Below are 21,252 nucleotides of genomic sequence, written 5' to 3'. Positions count from 1 at the left end.
TACATCGCAGAACGACTAAATCGTTCAATGACGTTATTTCACATGATTTCCGCTGATAACCTTTGTGCCAATATAACCCATTTTAACAAATATTTCCAAATTGACATACATTTATGCAAATCCTTTCAAGAAGTGTTTATTGCTGAGGTTACAAAATTTAAACGATAATGTAATCTAATATGTGTGGTAAATAAATAAAGCCAAATATGCCGCAAGAAAAATGTTTACATTACAACAAATACTTGTTAAATGAAATATTTATCGTAACTCTCTTATAAAAATGTCGAACAATATTCTTTTTGGTCCGTAGATAACCTTTTGATGAAAAATATGAACACCTTCTAAAGAAAACATCTTTTCCCACTTGCAATCAAAACGCTTGTAATGGTTCAACAGTTTTTAAAAAATAAAACAGATAATTTCCGTATACTTATTAGGAGAAAATGAATTACAATTATGAAGCGTGTCTAGACCTATAGTTGTTAATGTCTGTGTCATTTTGGTCTGTTGTGGATAGTTTTCTCATTGGCTATCATACCACATCTTCTTTTTTTATATTTAGAAAGTGGACAATTAGAGTTAGTGTATATAATCTTTCGAATTATGAATTTTATCGTCAATGAAACGGATTTAATATTTTGTTCAGGTAGAAAATACAAAATTTTATACTGACAGTAATGTAACTGCAGAATCGGTGTTTCACAACATCGTTCTACAATGGATATACCTTATCCTTCGAACTTTTTTTTTGCAAATATTTGTATAAAGTTGTCTGGTATAATTACCTATTTTCGAGACTGTAATCCGATTTGAATCCAAACCAGGATCGTTATAATAAGATCCTCCACAAAATTCCGAGCTATTACCTGGACATTCAAAAGTATCTGTACATTTATAACCATAACTATGTAAAGGTGAGGGTTGCGATTGTCGACAATGGCATTCTGTTAACTGAAACAAAACAAATAAAGACAATTTAAGGTAAAAAAGAGATAGAAGCTGACTGTTTCCCAACTGTATTAAAAATGTATCGCAAAGCAATTACGATCTATGTAATAAGTTACAATAAATATTATGCAATGCATGTACTAGTTATGTATCTAATCCATAGGTTTCTAAAGCTGATGTTATATAAAATCAGTCGAACATCAATTGATTTCTGCAATTCAATATGGCAACCTATTCACTTGTTATGGCATTGCAACTGTTGTTGGACTGTTCACAGTAGCAATTTGAAAATATTGTTAATTAAAGATGCAAATTGAAGGCTTGAGAATTATTGGGATAAACAATAATTCATGTTATTAGTGATAAAGTGGTCACTTATTCACAAATTTTTTCTGCTAAAATTTTAGCAATTTAAACAATTTTAACAAATACATGAATTTTGTTCTTTCATGAATTATAATGCTAAAATTTTAGTTTTTACAACAATATTTTAATTGAAAGTGCAAAATTATCAATAAATTCTAATTAAACGGATTTCGCAAATGGTATTAAAGTTTGATCTAGACAAATCAGGTGTACGTGTATACATGTAGGTGCAAGAACAAGAACAAACGACATATAATATATGAGGACAAAAAATATAATATACAGTACTGCCTGGTATACAATATGAATTTGAAGTAGGAGGAGGAGGATAACAAACATGAAGCGAAAATACCGTGTCATGAATATGGTAGCAAATGCAGCTTTTGTGCTTCTTTTGAAACCTGTACGTAAACAAGTACCTGTGTTACTAAGTACTCTAAACTCAAGACACAAGAGCAGATCCAGCCATTTTATAAAGGGGGAGGGGGAGCGTCCAACCATATGTTCCCAGGGGTTCCAACCCCTTGAACCTAACCCCCCTCCCTGAATCCGTCCCTGAGACATAATATACACAACACCTCATATGTAAAATCTTTTACATGTACTGTATCAAACATACAATTTCGTATTTTGCAAAAAAAGCATATCATATCATGTAATTTTAACATTATAAGAACGTGTTCAAATTGTGAAAAATGCTAAAATTTTAGCTTAATAAATTGATTCGGTTATTTTTGGCAGCTAAAATTTTAGCTGTAAGAGTTTTGAATTTAAATTTTCGGTAGGCTAAAAATTTAGTTTATTATATAAATTTATTGCGTATTATATATAAAAAGGGAATTCTGCAGTTATAGCAAACATTTTATTTCTTTACTTTTTATTGCAGGATGATATTAAAACAATTGTGAATTGTCTTTTCTTTTTTTTCTTTAAGGTTTATGAACCCTTCTGTAGCCATTTTTGTACGAATTTTTCAAACATCAATTGTATCAAAACTACAGATATAATGAATAATAGAGACTGGTCATTGTGTACATATACTAGGGCCAAACTTGATGGAAAACATTAGTATTTACTGTTGCATTGCATTTAAAAGAAAAAGAGTACTTAGTGGCAAATAAACCAAGATTTTTATAGAAAATTCACAGCCTTTAATACAGAGATTTTTGTTATAAATTTTGAAACAAAGATTACACACTTGCTTTTCTATGATGTGCTAGTGTTTAATTTTTACAAAAAGTTATAACCAACCTGAAAATTCCAAAATACCTCGTGCTGAGTCAGTAAAGTCGAGAGCACCATAAAAGGTGTACTTGATTTGGTCCATATTTTTATTTGTTTTAACCAATAACTACGTTAATAAACTTGTTTTAAGGAAATCAATGCTAGCACTGCATGCAATTATCCTATATCTACCAGTCATCAAATTGCCAAATATGATAGTACAAGGATAAAGGCTGTGGATTTTCTATAAAATTTCCATATGTTTAGCATTGAATCAACAGAAGGGTACATAATCCCTAATAGATAAATTGTATTCAGCTGAATTATTGAAAAGCTGAATGCAGTTTCTCTAACACAAAAGAAAATTAAGTTTTTCAACATAGATGCTGAGTGTTCCTTCTTTATGACATGGTTCTTCAAAAAGATATATGTAAGTAGTCATACATTTAATTAAACATACTTTTTTTAGCGAAAAAACATAGAGTTTTAGCCATTTTACAAATATTCAAAACAAACCATTTTGAGAATGAAAATTGCAGTGAATCAATATTTATTGCAGTCCGTATAATTTGATTTGAAGTAACTATATATAGTTAAAACACATAGTCCATAAAAACACGCATAATAAAGACCATTCATTATTAAATACATGTAAATATCTCCTGGTATATCTGGGGTATATATCCAGTTTCAAATCCGGGAAGAGTCCTGTGCCTAGATTCTAATGTATTGAGAATATGTGGTTAAAACCTCTACTCTAATAACTTATTTTTTTTGTGCTTTTTTTTGCAGTGATGCTTGAAAAGGAAAAAAGACAGCAAATTTATCAAGAACATCTGGAGATGGTTTCTGAACAGATTCTGTAACATCGCGGTTTACGAAAACTCGTGAGCTCCGTCGTGTGAACGCTGCTGTCATACCCTGTTGCGCTGGCGGAAATCCCCCATTTATAAAACACTTTAAAAAGTTGAGTGTATCTGTCAGATCTTTTGGAATTAGTATCAAGTACATATGCCGATCAAAGGTACGGAACAGAAGGGAAAATCTTCTTAGTGATACTTATCTTAAATTCCAAATTGAACTACGGAAAGCAGTTTATAAAGATATGTAGGATAACTAATATATGAATAAAATAGCAGGTACATATCGACTGCCTTATTTTTCCTTTTCATGAAGAATATGTCAAACTCATTCAAAAGAAAAAAAGATCTTAATGTTTCCTTCATACACTTGTAGTACTAATTGTAATTCAAGTGCACAGTTGTTTTTTGTCTGTTTCCTTTTTTTTATTCTTTTTATCACAAGCTCGAATATTTTGTTATCTAATTGCTGAGATGATGTATCAGTGCCATTGGTTGCCCTCATGGTTCCAAGAATTTGATCATCTGAACTCTGTAAAAGCTTTCCAAAACATTAAGCATGAATATCAAATAAAACAGGTTTGATATTCTTCAAAATATGCCAGTCCCTAGGAAATGGTAATTCTCACAAGAGCTCTTCGGTATATTCATTTTTAACTTTCAAAGTAAGTCAAACATTTTAGCATTCCCAACAATTACAATGTGACTTTTTGAAATGTTGATATAAAACAGAACATGATAATAGTTCATGATTTCTTGTTAACAACAAAGGACTTGTATTTGAGAAATACTAGCAGATTATCACAGCCGCTGTTCCTTTAAGCCCCATGTAAGTGACAGCCGGGTTTCTTGTGTTGTATTCGATGCAAAGACTGCAATATTTGTCTTTAAAAAATACAGACTTGTCTTATTATGGTTTTTCTTTTACAAATTGACATTTTATGTGACTTGGATAGACAGTTGTCTCATTGGCACTCACACCGCATCTTCTTATTTATATTGAGACAATTACATTGGACTATCAGATACCAATAGATTCAGTATAAAGAAATATTCTGATCCACAATTTGATGACAAATAATGTTGTCAAGCAGATGACAAAAAAATCAAAATTTTCACCTTACCTTATATTGTTAAATTTTGAAAAGTTTGATAGCGTTTAAAAGACAAAATCACTATAATCCTCCCGCCCCTTAAAGTTAAAACGTTGCTCCCGAATGGAGGGATTTTTTCCTGGCAACTTTGATAGACTGCTGTTGCATATTTTACAGATGTATATTTCTTTGGAAAGTGAAAGGTTTTCTTCCTCTTGGTTGACAATGAAATAATTAGTATAAAATTGAGAAAGGACATGGGGAATATGTCAAAGCGACAACAACCCGAACATAGAGCAGATAACAGCCGAAGGCCACCAATGGGTCGTCAATGTAGCGAGAAACTCCAGCACCCGTAGGCGTCCTTCAGCTGGCCCTTTAAAAATATGTATACTAGTACAGTGATAATGGACGTCATACTAAATTCCGAGTTATACACAAGAAACTAAAATTAAAAAATAATACAAGACTAACAAAGGCCAGAGGCTCCTGACTTGGGACAGGCGCAAAATTGCGACGGGGTTAAATATGTTTATGAGATCTCAACACTTCCCCAATACCTTTAGCCAATGTAGAAAAGTAAACGTTCAACTTCAAAATCAGTTAATTGACAAATAACGCTTTGGCAGGCAATTTTCTCGAAGCAATGTGGCAACATGTTATCAGGTGATTTACGCCAAATGTGTGACGCCATCCTTTAAAATGCTTGAAAAACTTGGTGTGATTACTTAGCGACTCACAAATTGTAGTACTACAGTTGGGTGCAGACCAAGCATTACATAAAGTAAACGCAAGTTAACGCGGCATGCACATATTTCGTTAGTGAACTTTAAATTTCGCGTTTACTAGTAAACGCCCGTTTACTTCATTAACGTTAACGCGGTCAAAATGGAAATTTCTAATGTCTACTCGAGTAAACGCGCGTTTACTCTGTGTCCGTTTAGTCAGTAGTAAACGGCCGTTTACTTCAGATTTCACAAGTTTAATTTTACGTGCACGTAAAAGTAAACGGGCGTTTACTACAGATTTCTCAATTGTATTTTTACGTGCACTTGAAAGTAAACGCGCGTTTACTTTTCGCGTTAACTAATTGTGTATCTTATAAAATAATCGTCGTGTGCATTTGTACATTTATTTATGTTGTTAAAATGACTTAATATTTTACGTATATGTGTTTTGAACCTTAACATTCAAAAACACATTTTATTAGAAATATAAACATTTATCTAGCGGATATTTATAGATTATTACGAATTGTTTCGTCAATAAATTCTAGATGTACTTCCTGTAACATTTTCTGTCTAGTGTTTACTTTAAAGTCAGTAACAGATCCACTCTGACGAAAACGTCGTAGAAATGCACTTATCCCCTGTCTAGAAACTTGAACATTATCTGATCGTATCAACTCATCTCTAACTTCAGTATGTTTTTGCAAGATCTTCTTATACTTAATATCCTCTCACGAATGGTTTTACTGCTCCAGGACGAATTTCCATTTTGTTCTTATATGCAATGATTAATTTTCAATAAATTAATTAAAGAGGTGTCATTTCATTTAATGCAATCGTCAATATGTTGGTCGAAAATGGACAGATGGATATTTTGATGTACCTTATCATGTGATATATTAGGTCAGTGTATCCAGGATACGAGGTCAATCTGCGTTAACGCGCGTTTACTACAAACAGTAAACGGGCGTTTACTTTTTTTTTTTACAAAAATAGAAGACACGCCTTTTTCGCGTTAACGCGAAGTAAACGCGAAAGTAAACGCCCGTTTACTCTTTACAAAATTAGAAGACGCGCGGTTTTCGCGTTAACGCGAGGGTAAACGCGAAAGTAAACGCCCGTTTACTATTTATGTCTACTAAAATTTCGGAGTTAACGCAGAGTTAACGCGGCGTTTACATGAAGTGCACACGAGTAAACGCCGCGTTAACTTTTAAGGCCCGTTTACATGTAATGCTTGGTCTGCACCCAACTGTAGTACTTTATCTGCCACAGCGGATTAACCCAGGTTAGCCGGGTTTATTGCTTCCGGTATAGATACAGTCACTTCATTTGATAACAAATCGGCCGCCGGCGCATATAGGCATACGTTGGTTTTTTCGCTGGTCTTTAAACACCGGCAGGCAATCAATTACCCATTCAAAAAAGTATTGTGGAAGGCGCAATGTAACGTAAAAAGTCGGAATTGAAAAATGAATATTGTTACATTTTTCTATAAGACTTTATTGTAATTTGATACTGCAGTGGTCCACTATGACGATAAAAAACTGCTATGAAATTATCTCGGAGAAACGTTTTATGATGAATAAGGCCTCGGAAATTATATTGCGTAAAAAAAAAGTATACTGATTATTTAAAAGTAAAATTACGAAAATACTGAACTGAGAGGAAAACTAAATCGGAATATAAAACGCTATAGATTCATATGTTAGATAATGACAAAAACAATCAAATAAGCATGACAGTTTTCATGTTGTTTTTTTTTCACAATTCCGGATAAGGGTTTAACCAGAAAAATGAAAACAACACCTTTTTCACAAATTTCATGCGTCCGAAGCGCTTTTCTAGATTTACCAAGAGCGTTCAAAGCCAAACATTTATAATCCAAGGATGTAAATGTACCAAAACCTTCGAAGAGCTAGAAAAGTGCTCTTATGCAATAAAAACAAACTTGATGTGTCTCACATTGACCAATTCAATTAAGCGACATTGCTGCATATCTGAATAGCTGCATCAATAAAAATCTATTCATTACATTCCAATTTTACTTACAACACATTTCAATTAAGTTATTCGGATATTGAACTTAAAATTTCAAATTACGATTGCATGCACAGGTGCCGATTGTTAAAGGCCAATTGCTCTGATTGTGCTTATTTTTGGATAACCAACGTAAGTTGATATACTTGATGCAGACATATATGTCTTGTAGTTGGTAATTCATTTTATAGCATTACAGACTTACTTACAATTGTTCCAGAAAATCGATAATGTGTAGGAGATACTCTACAGTACTTTTCACACCAAATGTTAGTAACGTTATCATTCTGTGTTGTGTGTTCCCAATAAATCTTATAGAAGCTGTAACACTTATAAAGCACTGCACAATCTGAAAATAAGACGATTTTCATATGACATGCGATTTTGGTTCCCTTTTTTGTGTAATCTCATTCCTGTATCAAATTTTATCTGCAATTATATTAGTTTGATCATTAAACTCTCAAAGTATCATTTAATGTATACTCTTCATTGCTAGACATGATAATATTGAGATTTTGATACCTACTAGGATATTTTTCCAAATGCAGCCAAAAAAAATATTCCTGGGCCAAGTCCGGAATATGACAGTTGTTTCCATTCGTTTGATGTGTTTGAGCTTTTGATTCTGCAATTTGATTAGAGACTTTCCGTTTTGAGTTCATCATTTTTTTAATTACTTTTTTTTTTGTATGAGCATAGAATAGGTGTAATATTTAGATAGAACATATATTTCAGTACTTTTATACTAAGGTTTATTTGGATCGAAAATAAAAACTCATTATATTACTCAAAGTGACTCCAAAATATGAAGTAATAACATTTCAATTGACGGTTTATACGTTTTTATGTAACAATAGATATATCCAAGCCAAAATCTACTGTTTGAAAATTCAATAGCAGTGAATAAGCCGGTAAAGTTTATTTTAGATAGTATTGATTTCGATTTCAATCATTATACAATTCAGCCTGTCCTTAATTTTCAATAATCAAGAAAAAAGATACTACACACATTATTGCATTGTACATGTACCTTTCAGCAGCAAAAGGACATGTTTATAAGTTTTTAAAAGTATCTTGATTAAAAAAATTCAACAGGTACCTTACCAACAACATGTTGTGTAGTCTCAATGTCGTTTTGCCATACGGCTTATAGCATGGAATGTGTAAATTAAAACAACTTTTTCATGATATTATAATATCTGAAATCAAGAAAGGCCTACAAAAAAGTCTTGATAAACTTAACATTGTTTGTGATAATTGGCAATTTACCTTAAATATCAGAAAGACAACATATATGGTTATCCAACAACACACTAGGATAATTCCCCCTTTCAAAAAACTTGAAACAAAATGTAACTGAATATAAGTTTTAACATGTAGTTTGTCTTTTAAAGTGTAATAGTAACCAGAACATAGTCTAGAAGACCCTTAGAGCAAAAAACAGCCTCTCTGGACTATTTACCTATTTCGATGTCAAAAAGAATCTCTTTGATAAATTGGTCAAGCCCATTTTGACTTACAACTTTGAAATACACTTTATGGACTACATTGTATTTCCCTGTGTACCATAGGGCAAACATAGAGCCGCCCAAAGAAATTGTGACATTGACCATCTCAATTTTATTGATAAAACACCTGTTGAAAAAATCCAGCCATCATTTTGTATCTAATTTTGTGTCTATTGGATTAACTACCGTATATCAATTTGTTTTTTTTTTTTTTATTTTGTTGTTTATTGTTTGTTTACACTTGTATTGCCATAAACATTATAAATGTTTAATGACAATTAATAAAAGAACTGTTTGTTATTTTTAATCATGATAAGGTGGAACTTTTATGTAATGGTTTTTCGATTAACATTACGGAGTTGATTTGTCATACATGATACGGTTAACAATTAACGAAGGTATCCAGGTGTCTCATACCTGTATTTAGAACATATATGAAATCTTTAATTGTAAAAACACTTTGTATTAGATGTACATCGGCTTTTTAGGACACTTACCTGATGTTGTATAAAGTATTGAAAATAACGAATACACATTAAAAACATGAATAGCGAAGATTGATTGATTGTTTTGTATAATGTTATAGTATTAATGTATGGACTTTTTCATATTGGCCCTGTAACATGCCCGAGGTATTAATAATGGCCAAGGATGGTTGTAATGGCCCGAGGCAGCGCCGAGGGCCATTACAACTGTCCGAGGCCATTATTAATACCAAGGGTATGTTACAGGGCCAATATGAAAAAGTCCATATATTGATACATTTATTAACCAACTTCATTCCAGAACAGTCAGAGTCCATAATCAATATTAAGAATATATGTATCAGGGCCATTATAGACATATGCACTTTCATGCTTCTGTTGACAAATTTAATAAGAAATATGTCTTTGTTCATAAAATATGGTATTAATTTTTAGATGGAATTGGTTTTTGTGTGTGTGCACTAGTACTTTTGCTTTGAATTTTATTTTTGAGAACTGGAAAAGATCATATATCAATCATTATTTTTGTATTGACTGTAAACAGTTGTCTGTTGTGTTTGTATTCACAATGCTGGAAGCCTTGTAGTGAACTCTAAAGTATAAAATGATGCATTGGCTTTCTGTGCCCATAGACATGGTGCCAGTCAGAATATAAGGAAGAAAAATACCATTGATTTTTTTAATCAACATGAACAAATAAATCAACATAACAATGTATCACTGAATTGAAATTTTCATACATGTATAATGGAATATTAGGTTCCATTTATTCTTGTGAACTATCTAGTTCATAATACTTCCTTTTCCCAGAGTAAATATTCAAGTTTATAACACCACCTGTGATTGTTGCCCCACACAATACACTAAACGGATTGCTTTCTTTCCTTGTAGCTGTTGATATCATTTTCGAATTCATACTACTGCTTTGTGAAAATATTGGATTTGGTATGTTCTCTTTTTCTATAACAGTTTCTAATTCCTTGTTTATGTTATCAGTATTGTTGTCATTGGGTCCAGTGTCAAAGCTGTGTTCAGGTTAATTTACTATTACTGTGTCAAAGCTGTGTTCAGGTTCATTCATTAAGTTGACAGCATCCAATTCATCTGATCTTTCTGGAGTGGTCATTTTAGTTAAGATTTCAGATGCTTTACATTGCTGTTTGATTGAAGGAATGTTATAGTGTGTTAGTGTGGAAATGCTTTTCCAGCCTCCCAATTGAGCTACCTCTGTTACTGGACGCTCAGATTGAAGCAAGGTAGTGGCAAATGTTTTCCGGGTTGAATGATTCACCTTTCTACCGTAAAGTTCAGCAGTCTCAGCCATTGTTTTCATCATCATACCTAGCTTGTTCTTCCCTAAAGGCTGACGACAGTACCAAACACCATCTTTATCAGGGTTAGGCAAGGGCCGTAGATAAAATCTTGACTCTGGGTCACTCCTGAGGTCTTCTGGACGTTTTGAAACATACAACTTAAACAATTTAACTGGACAATAGTCGCTGTTAGGTTGAGCAAACATTTTTGGAGTGACATCTCTGACATCTCCTGATTTTGCCCCAGTTCTTGTTTTGGTGGTGCGTTCTAAAATATAAAAAAGCAAAGTTATTCATGGACATGTAGGGTTAGGGGTAGCTATTAAAAGAGTTATAAAGTGATTTTTTTTTTTAATTAGTCTAAATTAAAATTTAAATGCATTTAAGAAACATATTCATTTTTTGTTTATTGTTTGCACTAATTTTTTAAATACAACAAGGAAAATATTTATTAATAAATGACACTTTGGCCCTAAAAAACACAACTTTTTTGCAAATATTTATTTGGAACTCTCATAAATGATCTTATGTTGTTGACAGTGTTAATATGTTATGTTATGTGTTTTTATCTGTAGTTGTAATTTTGTAAAATAGAAATTTGGGTTGCATTGAGTTGTTTTTAACTCTTTTGTTAGGTTGCTGTCTTTGACACGTTCACCACGGACCAGGTTGCTGTTTTCGACACATATATCATTTCAGAACAGTTTAAAAAATCATATTAAGTTGTGCACATTGTTACTTTGTAAAATGAATTTTAATGAGAAAAATATATATGAAAATCAATTATGTCTTGATATTTGTTTTAAATTATCATGATCATCATTAATTTACTGCATGTTCCATTAAAATCATATTTTTCTTTATTGGTCTTCTTTAATGGCATAAAGTTTAAAATACATACAACGTAATTAAACATACCATAGAATTCAACATACTCTGTTCCAGAACCATCTTTAAGCAACTTTAAATCTCCTAATCTTAAGTTTGTGTGTTCTTGTCTTCCTCTGAAGCCATAATGAACTCCATTATTAAGCCACACTGTGTTCAGTAATGCATTTGGATTGGCTAGAAAGAAAAAAAAATCATAAGCATACATGAACATGTAATTACATTGTAGTGCGAAAATTTGAAGTATGAAATATTCATGTTCCCATTTCACTAAAACATATTTTCATGTTTGATGGTTAAAGGGAAACAACTCCTACACATTAAATAATTTGATGGCATATTATTGAATTTTTCCAATTCCTAGTACTGGTAGTACTGTTAAGTATACTCGGACGCTTTAAAGTTTATCACACAAAAATTTGTTAAGACATGCAGGCGTGACACAACTTAGCCTTACAGATGTAGGACTGGCACAAAATTTGTGAAGTTATGAACCTTTAAGTTTTAATATTAATACTATACATACCTGCACCTAGAACTTGTTTTTCGTATAATTTTTGTATTTCATCAGAATCCAATGGTTCAGCCCTGTTTTTTTTTTGTTTCCTTTTCCTTGAGATTTTAGATCTTTCCTTTTAGCTTCTAGAGCTCTCCTAGAGTGACTAAATGCTTCATGTTTTTTAATATCGACATTTATCTTTAAGTCTTTTAGGTGGCGATCAATGCTGTTCTGAACTCCTGACAATGTATCAGGTTCATATTCTTCTCCATCACGTCGTCGTACACCTGAAATTTACAAAAAGTATTGTTTAATTCAAAAATTTGAACAATCAGATTAACAAGTTGACATGTACATTTACAAGTAACAATTGAAAATTTATATTTCAGGTTCATTATTCGCAGACTTGTACATATTTGGAGGGTTAAAATTAGTTAACTGGAGCAAAACCTATCTACATGAATTATGATTCTGAATTATAATTGAAATAAATCAAATTTGATTTGTTTTTTTTTATCTATTACAAGGGTTAGCCTGATGTCAACATTGTCAATTGGCATACACATTTTACAACCTCATTTTATACTAAATGGGTTACATAAGAAATTTACAGGATAGCAGGTTGTTGTTAATACATATTATGACAGTAGGAATGCCCTTTTTTGTCTTTTTTATATACTACCGTTAAATTGAACAATATTTGTTTACGTCATATGTCAAATTGTAAGTATCAAAAGGAGTAAACGGTTTATTTAATTTTATTACTGACCCCTATGTTACTTAATATTGTCATTCATCATGGGGAGTGCCCCGTTCTTACCCTTAGGCCTTACACAGTTACACTGTAGAGGGGGGCTAGGAGTGGTCCTGATCCCAAAATCCCGGGCTTAAATACACGAAATCACGAAATCCCGAAATCCTGGGCTTTAAACTATGAAATCCTAAGGTACTGAAATTTGAAAAAAAGAATTCTCAGATCCTGAAAAGGTCAATCCCGAACTACAGAGCTTAAAAACACCCGATCCCATATTTCCCGATAAAGGTCCTATCCCCTCTCACTGTACATGTACTACTTATTTTTTTATTACTTGAGATACAATGTAAAGCATAGATTAGCATATTAGATTAAGTAATGTGCAAACGTACCTAGATAAAATCTTGCGAGCAGCCCGTCAAGCTCTGGAAAAGGTACGTCTTCAACCATCCGCATCTCGCCATTGGATAGAGCCCACTCATAGAACATTTTCAAATCTGATTTAGTTTTGGTGCGAGTATTAGCATTTCTATTAGCAAGAATAAATTGTTCAGTGTCACTAATCGTAACAGCTTTATATCTACCATCATTCACCTCATTTGAATTAAATTTGGAGTAAATCTTCAGGGTTTTGTACATGTATGGCGGCATCACATTGCTCAAGATTGACCACAGAGTCAGAGTCAACATGGTCAAGGGGGACCTCCTCGAGAATAACACCTCTACCAGCTAGAGCGCTGGCTAATGCCAACAACTCTTCTCTATTACTTAATTGTTCATAGCGGTATATGTCATTGACAAGTACTTCAAGCATATCCTCCCCGTTTCTCGCAAATCTGTCTGAAACTTTCTTCGGACTGCTCCACGGCAAACCTTCATCTTCCATTTTCACGCAGGGTAGTCTGCTCAAACAAATAAACAGTACAGGTGGCGCTTTAGGTGTAGAGTAATGCTAAAGTGTGTATTTACGAATATTAAACACAACTTTTAATTTTTTGATTCTCAACCCTCATAAATTCAAAAAAATGAAAGAAATAAACGACATTTTGATTTAATCGATGTCCCGTTTCATCTTTTCATAATGCATGACTGTGATTTCGTAATGCACGGGTGTGATTTCGTAATGCATGACTGAGATCTCGTAATGACTGGCTGTAGCAATTTCTCCGTTCATAATGACCAGATGTCGAAATTTTCCTTTTATAAAGCATGGGCATTTCTATACATATTGTAGTAAGTTGGTTAATAATAAGTGGTAATATCTCCAGACAATATCATTATCTAGATTCGAAAACGATAAATAAACACTCAATTTTACTATGAAACACTACACAGAACATTTCCAATAATTCAGCGTGAACTCATTTAAACAAGAGTTGAAAGACAATAGCAATCAAAACCAAGGAGTAAACAAAGACTCAAAAAACCAAAGGACATTTACATCAACAGTTATAAATGATAAATAAGAAACAACACGAAACTCCACTAAAACCCGGGAGTGAAATCAGGTGCTGCGGAAGGGTAAGCATTTCCTTCACCGTATACGGCACCCGTCGTGTTATTTCTTTGATCAGTTCAGTAATCATGGAAGGTTATTATGACTGAGGAAGACACTTTTGTCATAAGGGCCAATCAGATCATGATGGCGACCGTTAAATTTCTTGAGTGATGACCTTAACTTTTGAGAAAACAGTATTCCTCTTTCAACAAAATCAACGTACTTTGAGCTTGATTCTAGAGTAACGGATCAATTGAGACACGTATACTCCATATGCAGGTGCCGCTGTAATGTTGCTACACAGAAATGAAAAGTTGACTATAGGAAAATTAAAATCATCGCGTGTGTCATAATTTTTGGTATTCAACCTACCATCAGTAGTCATTTCGAGAAAAAAGTCTAAATATGAAGCAGATTTATCTATATATTAAGAGACAGTACATCATCAATATACCGAAAGGTGAAATTAAAAGACTGGGCTAATTTCTTCTCTCCTTTCTGCACAAGCCCTTGGAATAATTCTGCTTCATAGAAATACAAAAACAAATCTGCAAGTAGAGGAGCGCAATTGGTTGCCATTGGGATTCCATTAGTCTGTTGGAAGACCAAACCTCCAAATTCAACAAAAATGTTGTCAATCAAAAAGTCCAGCATGGCAGTGATATCCTCTCAGGTGGATTTTTTCCTTGACTCTGTATGATATTTCACAAAGTAAACTGAGAATTTCTGCCCAAAACTAGAGTAAAAATATTTTTATTTGTTCGAGAGAAATAATTCAAGATACAAACATACGTTGGGGGAGGGGTTTACATGTGTGCGGGCGAACAACCCATCCCTTACCTGCAACAGAAGCGTAACGGTATGACTTAAGAACAACCTATATAAAATACGGTAAGCAGAAAAGATATAAAAGTCAAAAATAAATAATCCCTCAAACACGTATTCTACTTAAGGTGCTTTCTGTAAAGTTGAAAGAAATCAAATTTGACACGTGTTTGGTCTAATTGTGTATGAGTAGACTCGAAAATGATTATGGCGTAGTGTATTGTGTAATAATGTGAACAGTGAAAAGGTTTATTGTGCGCTAATGTATGGTATAAAAATATACTGAAGTATAACAGCACATGAAGCTTATCAGTGAAACTCGGATTAAGCAGTTTGAAAGCTAAATTTGATTTAAAGTCGTACAGCAACGAAAAGAAATAAATACCGAACATTTTATTGGAAATACAGCTATAGATATAAGAAGATGGGATATGAGTTCTAATGAGACGACTTTCTCTTCCAAGTCACAATTAATAAACGTAAACCAGTTTAGGTCAATAACAGGCTATGTCTGGGACCGAAAACACATGGTTTAAATAGTTGATATAAAAATGATGTATAAGTTTAAAACTATAAGGATATATCAGAAAGTGGTAAATATAAAACTTAATAAGATTAAACAATATAGTTTTCGTTATACAAAGTTGTATCATAACTCTGGATAAACAAGATATATTGGAATTATGTCTTCTTCAATATTGCAATGGATAACATCGCCGAACCAAATTATATAACACTCAAAACTGCCATTTGATTATGCTACCTTTCACGGATTCTAAAACAGCAGAATTGCAACAGAACTCACATTTTTGATACTACCTTTTATCTTTCTGATGGCGTAATATCTAAAACTACATCGCTTGAGAGTTGTGACAGTGCATATCGTATCGGTTAAACAATTAAGAAACAAAATATGGACAGAAATGTTTAGTAGTTATTGTTACAGGAATTGAATCCTACTATTTTTAAGCAGTCGTTAATTATCATACGTGATATATATATAGTCTTCCAATGATTGTACTTCTCTCAATAAAACGCTATGCAACCCTCTCTGTAACTCAATCTTGTTGCCTGATGTCAAGCCCAGTATTTGATGGGACTCGTATTGCTCAGTCTTAAGTTTTCTATGCTATGTTTTGTAATCTAATCTTTGTTTGTTTGCCTTTGTGTTTTTAGCCATGAAGTTGTCAGGTTGTTTTTACTGATGCGGTTAAGTTTCCTCTGTTATCTTTCGATTGGGGAAAAAAGTCCCAGGGATAAGAAGGTTGGAATTGATACTTTTCCATTTTATTTCGTTTACAGGAACATTAAAGTGTACCGCGAATTAGCCAAAAAAAAAAAACACGACCCAAAAGGAAGTAAAATATGTTACGCAATAGTAATAAGGCATTATCAATGATTATAAAACCCATTTAAATATATAACTCTAAGATGATGCTCGTATCAGAGATATATTTTTACTGTGAATAAAGCGCATTTCATTGAATAAATATAAATATATTTCTGGTCAGCATCTATATTATATTGTTTAACTAGCCACTATAAAAATCAAAAAGGATTTAAATCATCCATTGTTTCATGCATGGCCAGGTTGATTTTGATTGATTGTAAAATTTCAGTATAATTCAGAAGATTTGTAAGTACATATAAGTAAGTGCTATTGAATGCATCTCTACTCATTTATATAGTAAAATTAGAAATCGATAAAAAGTCCAAATCAACTTTATTGAAAATAATGTGATGTATCTGATAGGTAATAGTTGTTAGTTATTATAATCTTACCTGCACTCTTTATGTAAATAACTGAACTAATCAAGATCATAATTATAACTGAATTGTTCATATCAGCATCGACAACGGTACTTGCCAATTCGGTTTGAAAAGTATCTCTCTAAAAAGAATCGAAACTCTAAAGTTCTCTTTCCATAATTATGCTGCGCAGTCTCGGTGTCATTTTTAATAACGCCGTATCCTAAATGATGTGTGAATCGTATTTAAGTGTCCATAACATGAATACTGCAAATTGTATTTTCAAATATTACAAGTACTTCCTTGCTGATGTATTAATATTTATCATGTTTAGATCGAGAAAGAGAATATGATAGGAAAACAAAAGTTTGGAAATTCAGATATTGTCATTTTGTTATAGCTTCTCTATTTAAAATATCATGTTATATTGAATAATTTACAAAGGTATTCCGATATCTAAAATATAGTATTAGTATTCAAAACATTGTTGTGACGTCATTCTATTGTTTACCTGTTCTTTATTTCATTGATTGGACTATCATTTACCTGTAAAACACCATTATTTTAGTTTTAGCTGTCTAATATTTTTAAGAATAGCCCTCTTCTTTCTTAAAAATAAAGGTAGCATAACTTATTCTTACAGGTAAATGATAGTTCCATCACTGACATAAAAAAACTATTACCGTAATTGTTTTCATCATGTAAAGAAACATACAACCAAACAACAAATGACAATTGTTCATATTTATTATGTATTTGAAATCAAATCGACTGCGGTGCACTTGATATGGTTCAACAAGAACCTGTCTTCATATGCTATTCTTTTTTTCTTTTTTAACCCTGTAAAATTAAAACCGGAGAAGAAACAAAAAAATTAATAGGAGAGGACTACATTTTGAAATATAAAATATATAAAACTTCCCATGATTAGCTGCTTTGACTATATCCTCTTTGTAATCCACACTGAAATAACGTATCTGAAGAGATTCTGAATACACATTTGATTTTAATCCAAAGTTTGAAACAACGCAGTCACTAATAACGACATCTCTTTCCTCAATTTTGTATTAAGAATATAATTTCATCACTTTATCCATTTTGTAGCACAAAACGCATAAAAAGGTATTCACAGAAACTATGAGTTGTCCTTGCGCACGCAAAAAGAACGAAACGCATAACCTGTGTCTTATTCTTCATGTAGCAATACATGTTGTTTACCTTTAGCTGTACTTTCTTTTTGTCTATTTTTTAAGTTGAGTTACTATTTAAAGGGGACAACATGTAGAATATATTTCAATGTAAAGATGTTTATTCACAAAACAATTTTCATACTTTATGAAAATAAATCTTTGCTTGCTTTTTCTTTTGTTCTACCTTTTTCTACGTGTTAAACAATGTTTTAAGTAAGATATAAGCCTCTAACAGTCCATTCTGCGGCCTTAGACCTGTCCAATATTTTACAGAATTGACTTTTATCGGCATATATCCCTTACATAATAGACAAGTACTATCGTAATGACATTTATTGATCTCATTCTGGTGTTTCAAAAATCCTAACAAAAAATTAAATGTTTTCTGTCAATGGGTTTTAGATGAATTGAAGGAACGAAATGTTTCATTTATTTAATTTACTTCGACCGCCGTTGAACACTAACCGTATGTTATATAAAGTATTGAAAATACAAGTAACGCATTTTCAAACATGAAAATCAAAGCTTGATTGACTGTTTTTTGCTAAATGACCAGGGGTAACACACAGATAATGTGTTTGCATGATCAAGTGAGGATTGAAATTGTGGTTATTGATAAAAGACAAAAATTCATACAACAAAACACTACACAAAACATTAAAAATAAACCAACACGAGTGTACAGGTGTTGTTAAGCTATCATTATTTCATAAAAAGACATAATATTATTCACGGTAATAAAATAAATCTAAGTGAATAGTGTTAGTCATTAAAAACTTGATGCGTAAAAATGATAGGCTGCTCATGTTATGTATTTCTGACCCATCAAAGAAATACTCATTAAATTGAAAAGTCATATACAACCGAAGCCAAACAGACTTTTGACTGAAACAAACAACATTTGATGATGTAAGATATGTTTGCGGGCGAAAAAAAACCTCCTGACATGGACAGTTGTGTAAAAGCATGTGATCAGGTTGTCAATGTCATTTCATAGAATGTTTGCATAAATTATTCACATACCGATTGAATAATAATGTTATATGCCAGCATATGTGTTTCCCATTGTCCAATATATTGAATTTTCACCAAAATATTTACCATATATAATAATAGCTGCTGAAGAAGGAATGGTTGCGGATGTGTTTTATCATAATTTTGTCATTATTTCGGTACTTATACATCTTCGGATCTCAAATGTTTGGCTTTGAGCGTTCCTGACGAAGGTAAATCCAGAAAAGTGCTTCGGACGCTAAAAATTATTAAACGTGTTGTTTTCAATTTTGTTCTGAAGGTTTCATCATATAAATCTATAACTATGTTAACAATTGTATTAATTATTTTTTATACATGTGTCGTATCGACATTTAAAATATGTCGTAATGGTTGAAAATTTGTCAAAAATTTGGATCAACAATATTTTCTTCTAATATAACGTTAAAAATTTGAGTTTCATATAATGTGCCTGCATTTTGTGTTACTTATGTAAATGTTTTAACTCTGCCTTCTGTAAGTCGACACACGAAAGTTGTGCTTTCATCATAACACTTTGAAATTTGTCCAATTAAAAGTGGGTCAAACCAGGAGTAAACCCGTTATAACCGATCTTGATACTGTTCGGAGTTTTCGTGATTCCAGAGCTGTTTTCACTTGATTTGTTATTTTGTTACTCATGTCGAAATATTCAAATGATAAAATTAGCTGAATACAATCATTTAAGAAGTAGACAAATTAATAAAATGATGACAATGTTAACGGTTTTGTTAGATGATCTGATTACTGGAGTCAAATTTCATAAACGAAAATAGCCAGCTTTGGAATGGAAACCATAAATTGTTTATTTTAAATAACATAGTGATATTTGAAACTTCTCTAAAGTACTTTTTAAACAAGCAATTTAAACGGATATCAATGATGATGAGATAATAAATATGCTTAGGACATCATACGTAACATGCTCCCAGCTCTAGTTGCACAAATACGAATGGACTTTTCCTCGAAAAAAATGTAAATGAAATGCACGTCAAATTGGAAAATGAATACAGAGCGCTTGATATTGATTCATGACCAAACACAATGTTTCTATGTGCATAAAATAATCAACCATATTTCCAGTCATGTCAAATTTAAACAGCTAACAGATACATATTTGTATCACATGAAAATATGTACCTATCGATAAGAAAACTTCGAGGTATTGAAAACCATGTTTGATGTATACAAGAGCACGTACATCTTAATGTAAAACTATTTTGTTTGAAAGTTTTAAGACTTATTTATTATTATGTAACGTTTAACTTGTTAGTTGGTTTTGAATTTGTTCGATCAATTTAATAAATGGCTTGCATCATCCCCTTGAAGTATACAACATACTACTATTTAAAAAAAAACACTATTTGCTTGCTTGAAAATAGAAAAATTATCCTACATTCACCCTAATTGTTAATTTCCAAATTAAAACAATTATCTTATTAGTTTGCCTTTGTATTGGTTTTATATTCTTCATTATGATTGAAGTGATGGATAATGACGATACATGTTTGATTTCTTTTCCATTTTTTTGTTTGTTGCTATTACTTCGTAGTTTTGTTTTTAGTTGTTGTAGGATCGCCAGTTTACAGATAATTTCACTCCCACCGGTACTAGGCACCGTCTAAATTTGCAGTAAGGTAGGAGTTGTAGCTCATTTTAAAGGTTGAGAAGAACAACATGAACATAAGCGCTATTCTTCTCCTTTGTTTTACTTTCACTGTACAGGTATTGAGTTTGAGTCATTGATGGATAAAGGATATAATTTTTTCTATTAGATGAGATAAACTTAAACATATCGTTTATAAGTCGGAGAGTCCAACGTAATCAGTATTTCGGTTTACCTTTTGTTCTTTGTTGGAGTTAACACTATGCTATAATTGGTGCACGCTTTACATTTATGACTGGCAACTTAAATATTAACTTCTGATAAAAGTGTTGATTTGTTTTGTTTCGTGTAGATATAAATCGTGTTATAACATCAATGGCTAGGTCCCTTTCTTAAGACAATTACATGAATGGTTTCGACAGAAGGTCATTTATGTTGTGAACATCATTTGAGGTTGAATAACGCTTTAAACAACTGATTATTGTATTTGTAATTCCATTAAATCATAGTACGTCACATCCTGTTCCACACGTTAACGTGTCGAGAAAAAAAATTCTATGAATTTGACAATTGTGGGCAGTTAACCTTGCATTGAAAGAAAGAAAAATGAGTCACAAAAACATAGTTTGGTTGCTTCAAAGTACT

The 21,252-nt window shown here is 32.2% G+C and overlaps 1 protein-coding gene and 1 long non-coding RNA gene across 2 annotated transcripts in view; both read right to left on the bottom strand.

Annotated features, from left to right (window-relative positions):
- LOC143052243 (uncharacterized) overlaps positions 1 to 17,057 on the bottom strand; it is a 29,357-nt gene extending 12,300 nt beyond the window's left edge. The window contains exons 1-3 of the mRNA XM_076225233.1: positions 16,813 to 17,057; positions 7,470 to 7,609; positions 786 to 951 (exon numbers count right to left, since the gene is read on the bottom strand). Coding sequence (XP_076081348.1) covers positions 786 to 951; positions 7,470 to 7,609; positions 16,813 to 16,873 — 367 coding nt within the window. The 5' untranslated portion in view covers positions 16,874 to 17,057. The remainder of the gene's footprint in view (positions 1 to 785; positions 952 to 7,469; positions 7,610 to 16,812) is intronic.
- Positions 9,894 to 13,622, bottom strand: LOC143051181 (uncharacterized). Its single transcript, XR_012970631.1, has 4 exons — positions 13,100 to 13,622; positions 11,981 to 12,240; positions 11,485 to 11,631; positions 9,894 to 10,834 (listed from the first exon to the last, which is right to left on the bottom strand). It is a non-coding gene; the product is annotated as an uncharacterized LOC143051181 (long non-coding RNA).
- Positions 17,058 to 21,252: the final 4,195 nt, after the last annotated feature.

The sequence above is a fragment of the Mytilus galloprovincialis genome, chromosome 11, assembly GCF_965363235.1.
Source record: "Mytilus galloprovincialis chromosome 11, xbMytGall1.hap1.1, whole genome shotgun sequence".
Lineage (NCBI taxonomy): Eukaryota > Metazoa > Mollusca > Bivalvia > Mytilida > Mytilidae > Mytilus > Mytilus galloprovincialis.
The sequence above is the reverse complement of the archived record's forward strand: the minus strand, read 5'-3'. Positions and strand labels throughout refer to the sequence as shown.